The sequence below is a fragment of the Haematobia irritans genome, chromosome 4 (genome assembly GCF_050003625.1).
Source record: "Haematobia irritans isolate KBUSLIRL chromosome 4, ASM5000362v1, whole genome shotgun sequence".
In the NCBI taxonomy this organism is placed as follows: Eukaryota; Metazoa; Arthropoda; class Insecta; order Diptera; family Muscidae; genus Haematobia; species Haematobia irritans.
The window spans coordinates 8,802,901-8,811,275 of record NC_134400.1 but is presented as its reverse complement, the minus strand read 5'-3'; the positions used below and the strand labels follow the sequence as shown (position 1 = coordinate 8,811,275).

At 39.5% G+C, this 8,375-nt stretch overlaps 1 protein-coding gene and 1 long non-coding RNA gene across 2 annotated transcripts; both read left to right on the top strand.

The window, feature by feature from the left end:
- Positions 1–807: 807 nt before the first annotated feature.
- Positions 808–1,598, top strand: LOC142235031 (uncharacterized). Its single transcript, XR_012721773.1, has 3 exons — positions 808–1,297; positions 1,362–1,467; positions 1,533–1,598. It is a non-coding gene; the product is annotated as an uncharacterized LOC142235031 (long non-coding RNA).
- A 5,334-nt stretch (positions 1,599–6,932) lies between these two features.
- Positions 6,933–7,949, top strand: Sf3a2 (splicing factor 3a subunit 2). Its single transcript, XM_075305898.1, has one exon. It carries the CDS (start codon positions 7,038–7,040, stop codon positions 7,833–7,835), a length of 798 nt encoding a protein of 265 aa, XP_075162013.1. The 5' UTR covers positions 6,933–7,037; the 3' UTR covers positions 7,836–7,949.
- The last annotated feature ends 426 nt before the right edge of the window (positions 7,950–8,375 follow it).

The window sequence follows — 8,375 nt, the reverse complement described above, 5'->3', positions numbered from 1 at the left end:
TGTTCTATCCAGAACAACTCATCAGTGCAAGTCGCGCCAATGTTGCCGGATTGTATTTTGATAAAGTGATTCACAATAGCAACTTATTTTGACTAATTTATCAAAAAACATTCAAAGTAGTACAGTGTCATAAATAATCGCAGCAGTAAATATTTATTACAAATTGGAGCATTTCATATATTAAAAATGCAAGATTTAACTTCTTTTCTGTGATTGTTTTTAAACAGCTGATGACAGTGTTGCATATTTTTGGAGATGTTCTGGATAAGCGAGTATTCTGTTTTCTTTTAGTCCTTCACGGCTTAGGATATCCAGTGCTAAAAGAAAACAGCCCTATTGTTGTACGGGAGATGTCAGGGGGATCGCATAGTCAGACGTCCCACTGCTGCTATCGCTGGCACAGCATCCTGCCACGTAGTCAGTATGACTATACCGTTTGTAAACAATCTTACAGTGTGGTCAATCGCTAGGAATAGTCGATAGCATATCAAAGTTCCATTTCATCCTTATCGCTACCATAGACTGTGATAGTATTTTGCCATCACTATTCGCATGAAAGTATTTTGCCATCACTATTGTTACAAGTTTTTGAAATATTTTTCCAGACACACTGCCTCCATTGGGAATAAAAGCACTGGCTGATAGACGCTACAACATGTAACTTGCAGCTTGTAACTCAACATCAATCTTTTATTAATGCATAAAAATATGTTAAATGTGATGTGATAGGGTCCAAATTTGGGGGTCCGTTTATATGGGACCCCCGTAAAGTAGAGACAGAGTGTGATGAATCAAAGTCCGTTATTGAGTCGATGAAAGAGGCCATGAAGCAGGCAATGCAAGAAATGAAGCAAGAAGCAAATAAATCCCGGATCAAATGCTATAACTGTGATAAGCCGGGACATCTAGCTCGAGAATGCAAAGCACGACGCAAACGGTCAAGGTCCACATCACCATCCCCAATAAACACAGGATGAGCGTTTTTCAAATGCAACAACTTTTCAGTTTGAGGGTAAATATAATTTTCAACATAAATTCAACTTGACTTGAAATAGCTCATCTTCAATAAATCTTCAAACTGTTTGCGAATTACTTCCAATTTGCCAAAATGTTGACGAAATCTTTGAAAAGTTGTTGAAGATAATATGAGAAAACTTTGACAAAACACTACCCTAAAATGCAACGAAAAACCCATGTGGTTTTCAATACTTATTTGTGCAACGAAGTTCGTGGTCAATTGCAAGAAATAAAAAAATGGAAAATTTTAGACAAATAACCAAATAGTTTATAAAAATAGGTAAGTGAAAATAAAAAATGAAATAAAACTTTAAGGAAGTCACTAAATGTATATCTCTTTGCAGAAAACTAAAATTATGGATTCTACGTTCTTGAAAACATTAAAAAGCTGACCGATGAAAAAATGGTGGACAATTAACTGGAACTGCTTCAAATAGTTTATAATAATTGGTACGTCAATATGAAAAATTAAATCAACACTTTAGAGAAGTCACTAAATTTAAATCTCTTTGCAGAAAACCAAAATCTTTGGATGCTACATTCTTGCAAACATTAAGAAGACGACCAATGAAAAATGAGTGGCTTATCGACAAGAAAAAGTTTCCAGAAACATTACAAGTGCAACAAATTAAAATTGTTAAAAACAACAAATTGTTGAAATCAACAACTTCTGGATGAAAATGGGCATCACATCGTCAGTTTAATTCATATGCTATTATCAGTTTAAAATGGATATTTTGTGAATTCCTTCTGCTGGAAATCAATTCTAACTCGCGGTCCAGTACGTTCCTAATTTCAAATTGCCCGCTTGTTAATAAATTTTAATGCTGTTTTATGACACCAAAAGGAAGGAAAACGAATTATCAATGCAAAAGTGTTTACTAATAATGTTTAAGATATTTAAAGTTTTGTTGTTTTTTTTTTTTTGTTCTTATTTGTTGATATGTTTAATAAGATTATTATTTATCGATTGGTATTGTTGTGTATTATGTAGTGTAGTGTATTATTATATATTTTATTTTGATGAAAATGAATAAATTATACAAAATTCATAGAATTTTGGCTTTGACTTTCAATTTGAAGTGGGGATATCATTCATACAAATTTAGGTTGAAAAGTATTTGCAACGATGTTAATTTTGAATTTGACTCGCATCGAAAATTGTTTGACAAATTATTGAGTAGCGATGCATTTCAATTTGAGGATAACACTTGAGATATTATTGCTAATGTGTTGAATTTCACTGTTGAGGGTAATGTCTGTTTTTTGTTGAGAACGCGATTTTCTCAACAATTTCTCAACTTGAATATTACCCTAATCCTTTGAAAAAATGTTTGAAAAATTGTTGAAATTTAGCATTTTTCAAACGTTTGTGTTTATTGGGTCTCCATTAAACAATAGCCATAAGAAGGTGACCCCACAGTCAAGTGAGTCACCTTTAAACTAAATCGAGCTAGTTCAGCGGGGCAAGAGCTGGCTCCCACATACGATGGCCCCACCATCTCCATAGCAATAGTTCAACAGAAAAATAACAATTTAACTATTGCGGGTGTTATTAATGGCGACAAGCGTACTTTGACGTTGGATACTGGTGCATCAAAGTCTATCATTAGATCTGATTTAGTAAAAGGAAAAGTTACACCACTGATTGGAGTCAAGCTACGCACGGCTACAGGGGAACCCGCAACCGTATATGGAAAGGTCACCGTAAAATTAACTATTGCTAACAAATCCGTTACTTATGATTTCATTGTGGCCGATATAGTAGACGAAGTTATAATTGGAGCGGATTTCATGATTGCTTTTGGTCTCAATTTGGATATGAAGCGTCGTGTAATGACATGGTGCGATGCCGAAATAACGGTAAACGTGGGATACGACGGGAATACACCTGTCAGACGTTTGACAACGAGCCAGTCAGAGTCTATACCACCGAATGCCGAAGCAATTATATGGGTTTCTATGAATGGAGATTGTGAAGTCGGCCAATTGTGGGTTGTTGAACCAGCAGAAAACAAAAGCAACAACATCTTGATAGCAAATGCCCTGGTAACAACGAACGAAGAGAGACTAATACCAGTTCGTGTCTTGAACTTGTCTGACAATCACGAGCAAATTGTAAAATTTTCTGACATTGGCAAATGTACACCAGCCGAGGCAATAGTCAATTTGGAAGGCAACTCATCAAAGACACATGGAGCAGTGAGAAAACATCTAGAAGCGTATGTCGAGGCTTGGACACGTCATCTATCGCCGTCAGAGAGAAATAAAGCCAAGCAATTGTTGTGGAAAAACGCCTGTGCTTTTGCTTCTGAAAAGGGAAATCAAGGAAGAACATCTGTAGTGAAACATGAAATTAAAACCGCAGAAGAAAGGCCCATAAAACAGGCACCACGAAGTGTTCCCCTGGCAAAAAGAGACGAAGTTCAAAAGCTCATAAAGGAAATGGCGGAGAGTGGAGTGATCGAGCCATCATCAAGTCCTTGGTGTTCCCCAGTTGTGCTGGTCAAAAAGAAAGATGGAAGTACCCGATTCTGCGTGGACTACAGAAAACTGAATGATGTCACCAAAAAGGACAGTTATCCGCTTCCACGCATTGATGACACGTTGGACACACTAGCCGGAACAACATGGTTTTCTACGCTTGATTTGCAGAGTGGATATTGGCAAGTAGAGATCGCCGAGAAAGACAAGGAAAAGACGGCTTTTGGCGTTAATGGCGGTCTCTGGCAATTCAATGTAATGCCGTTCGGGCTCTGCAACGCTCCGGCTACCTTCGAAAGATTGATGGAGCGGGTACTGAAGGGGTTGCACTGGAAGTCGTGCTTGATATACTTGGACGACATCATAGTGATGGGCAAAACATTTGACGAGCACCTTAAGAACTTGAAAGACGTTATCCAGCAATTGTCAGCCGCTGGTCTACGCCTTAACGCAAAGAAATGCTCCCTTTTCCAGCGGGAAGTTAAATACCTGGGTCATCATGTGACTGCAGAGGGCATATCCACCGATGAAGACAAAATCCAAGCTGTCAGAGATTGGCCACGACCCCGAAATCTCCACGAATTAAGAAGTTTCATTGGGTTATGTACATATTACCGACGATTCGTCCCAAACTTCGCCAGCATCGCCGCTAGTCTCCACAAATTGACGCAAAAAGGTCAGAAGTTCCAGTGGAGCGACGAACAGGAGGATTCATTCCAACATTTAAAAGAACTTTTATGTTCAGCTCCTGTTCTAGCGTATCCTATTCCGGGCGAAAAATTTGTTTTGGATACAGATGCTAGCGCGCATGGTATTGGAGGTGTGCTATCCCAACAGATAGACGGCAAGGAGAAGGTCATCGGATATTTCAGCCGAACGTTGTCCAAGCCCGAAAAGAACTACTGTGTAACGCGACGAGAGCTGCTAGCCGTCATAGAGAGTGTAAAACATTATCATAAATATTTGTATGGACAACACTTCTTGCTCAGGACTGATCACTCAGCTCTACGATGGTTGCTCCAATTCAAGAATCCGGAAGCTCAACTGGCACGTTGGATCGAGAGGCTCCAAAGCTATGATTTCAGTGTCGAGCATAGAAAAGGTGGAAAACACGGTAACGCTGACGCTTTGTCACGTCGACCTTGCAGTATAGAATGCAAGCACTGCTCGAAGGCTGAACACAAGGAGGAGATTGTTGATATTCGGCTGTTACACGTCGAATCTGGAGTGGACTGGCCAACAGAACAGCGTAAAGATCCCATTTTGAACAAAATTATTTCGGCAAACGAAGAGAACAAGAAGCCCAGTAAGAAAGACATCGCAGCCGAAAGTCCACTTATGAAATCATACTGGGCTCAATGGGATAGTTTAGTTCTAGTCAATGGATCCCTGCAACGTAAATGGGAAAGCGAAGATGGCAAGAGCAGCCGAAATTTGATCATCGTTCCAGATTCCAAAATAAGAGATGTTTTGGCGGAGTTCCATAATGGTCCCAGTGGAGGTCATCTGGGAATAACCAAAACCGCCGAGAAAGTGAAGCAACGATTCTACTGGGTTGGATGCCAGAAATCAATTGCTGAATGGGTAGCCAATTGCGAGAAGTGCATGAAGGCGAAAGGTCCAACAAGGAAAAGTCGAGGTCCTATGCAAGAATATAGACCAGGAGCCCCGTTTGAAAGAATAGCAATGGACGCGGCAGGCCCTTTCCCAGTAAGTGATTCTGGAAACCGTTATGTCCTTGTGGTCATGGATTACTTCAGCAAATGGCCGGAGGTGTATGCAATTCCAAACCAAGAAGCAAAAACGATTGTGGATGTTGTCAACAAAAACTGGATATGTCGCTACGGTGTGCCGTCCGAGATTCACTCAGACCAGGGAAGAAATTTGGAATCGGCCATATTCAAAGAGATGTGTGAATCCCTTGGTATCAAGAAAACGAGGACTACACCATTACATCCACAATCCGATGGCATGGTAGAAAGGTTTAATCGCACTCTGGAGGAACATCTTCGAAAAGTAGTGGACAACGGCCAGAGGGACTGGGACGAGCATATACCAAAGTTTTTGCTGTCGTATAGATCTGCCATTCATGATTCCACCTCTCGAACACCTGCCAATGTTCTATTCGGAACTGAGTTGAAGTTGCCTGGTGATCTGATATTCGGTGCTAAACCTAATGAGCTCGCCATGGAAGAAAACAGAAACGACATCCCAAACACTTTCGGTGAAGTTCACGAATCAGTGCGCAACAAAATAAAAATGGTCAGCAACAGAATGAAGGCGAGATACAATCGTGCTGTAAATACTGAAGGCTTCCAAGAAGAAGAATTGGTTCTGCTATTTAACCCGCAACGAAAGAAAGGATTGTGTCCTAAACTGCAAACACAGTGGGAAGGCCCATACAAAGTCATCAAGAAGATCAATGATGTTGTATACCGGATTCAGAAGGACGACAGCCCTAGATCAAAGATGAAAGTTGTACATCTGGAACGATTGGCTCCTTACGGAACAGGTTCTGTGCCTGTTCGGGACGAACAGGCTTAAGCGGGAGGCAGTGTTACGAATTTGATAATTATAGATATAAGTTTATTTAAATTAGTTTCCGTTAATTTAAAATTTAAAATTGTAACGATAAAATTTCGCTATCACTTGTTGGAATCATCTATTCATTTTCTAGTATTTTCCTGAATTTCTTTTATGTTCTTTTGTTTGCTTACCGAAATGTTAGTTCTTACTCTCTCATAGAATAACAACCCCTTTGCTTTGTTATTTTGCTTTCTCATTTCATCTCATTGTCTATTGTCATTGTTGTTGTAGTAATGCGAGCATATATCAATGTGAGTGTGTATGTGTTTGGCAGCCACCAGACGAATTACTTAATGGTCGTAGATCCTTCTAGCATTGTCTAAGAATGTTCTGGCGTTGCCAGAATATTGTAGTGCTACCAGAATGTTCTCGTATTGCCACCCCGTCATATATAAAAGCGCTCGCATGCTGCTTGCGAGTCAGTCTTAATTAAAGCGTCAAACGAATAACTTCAGTGTGAACGAATTGTAAAGTGTGAAGTCATAGTAAATAAATTGTAGATTGTCGTTATTTAAAAGAACTGTGTTTTAATTGTCGGGTAATTAAAAACGCCTAAATATAAAAACGTAACAATACTTTATGGGGTCTTAGAGCAATATTTCGATGTGTTACAAACGGAGTGACAAAGTTAATATACCCCCATCCTATGGTGGAGGGTATAATAAAATGAATTCTATTGTTTGTTTTCAAAAATGTATGCTACTTCAATTTTATTCATTCTACTTCACTTTTTTCCAAAATCTACTTCACTCAATTTGTCACTAGCGGCAGCACTGGTCAACACTGCATATGAGGGAGAGTATCATTAATATTGGCAACGCGACGTCAAGTTTATTGACTTGGCTTCATTGTATAGTTCGGACAATTATTTACATACATATTTGTCTCGCATGTTTTTCGTATATTAATTTCGATTCGATAGATTCGCGTAAAACACAACCAATCAATCGATGGATTTCCAAAATCGAGCCGGTGGAAAGACCGGCAGTGGTGGTGTGGCCTCATGGTCCGAAACCAACCGCGATAGGAAGGAACGCCTGCGGCAATTGGCTTTGGAAACAATAGATCTTAATAAGGATCCATATTTTATGAAAAATCATCTTGGCTCATATGAATGCAAATTATGTTTAACCCTACATAACAATGAAGGTTCATATTTGGCACATACGCAGGGAAAGAAACATCAAGAGAATTTGGCAAGACGTGCCGCGAAAGAGGCCAAGGAGGCCCCATCCATGATGGCACCAGAAAAGCCTCGAGTAGAACCTAAGAAATTTGTCAAAATCGGTCGTCCCGGTTATAGAGTGACGAAACAACGCGACCCAAGCAATGGCCAACAATCACTTTTGTTCCAAATCGATTATCCAGAAATAACCGAGGGTATCATTCCGCGTCATCGTTTTATGTCGGCCTATGAGCAAAAAATTGAACCTCCAGACCGTAAATGGCAATATCTACTATTTGCGGCCGAACCCTATGAGACAATTGGTTTCAAGGTTCCATCGAGAGAAGTCGAAAAAACAGAGGGGAAATTTTGGACACATTGGAATCGTGATACTAAACAGTTCTTCTTGCAGTTCTCATTTAAACTAGAACCGAAAATTATACCGCCGCCACCACCAAATCTACATAGGGCATTAGGAGCTCCCGCTGGCTTCCCAATGCCTGGACCACCACGTCATATGTTCAATGGGGTTCCTCCACCACCACCAATGGGAGTTTTACCTGTCCCACCACCACCGATGTGAGAAGTTATTTCCGATGCAATATAAGCAGAATGAAAAACTAGTTTGTACGAATCAGGTCGTTTTTTTAAATAAATATGGGGAAGATAAAGTTTCTCCCAATAAAAGCTAAAAGAATTCTGGTTTTATTATAAAGGTCCCATAGATACAGGAATAGACCGCTATTACACCTTGTTTCGTCCTATCCTTCTCCAAATAATTCGGCGGTGCAGGATTGCGTCGAGTTATTGATACCCTCCCTATCTCATACGAAAGCTTTATTTCGTTTACAAAACGAAAGAAAAATAGATTTTGTAGAATTTGAATGAGTTCTCAGGATCCAAATTTAAAAATAGCAATTTTTGAAAATCAATGAGAATACATTGATACAAAACAACCGAAATTTTAAAAATAGAAACCGCCAAATTGGTTCGAATTTGACAGACTGCTTTCTTTTCGAATGAGTTTTTCGAACAGGACATTAGATACGGGAGAAAACGCTAATGAAACTTTGGCTTTCTTGGTTTAGAGTACAGATTTTGTTTGGTTTTGAGGTTCATGCCA

What these genes read in the sequence shown, in the direction of transcription:
- Sf3a2 (XM_075305898.1), top strand. Translation starts at nt 7,038, where the DNA reads ATGGATTTCCAAAATCGAGCCGGTGGAAAGACCGGCAGTGGTGGTGTG.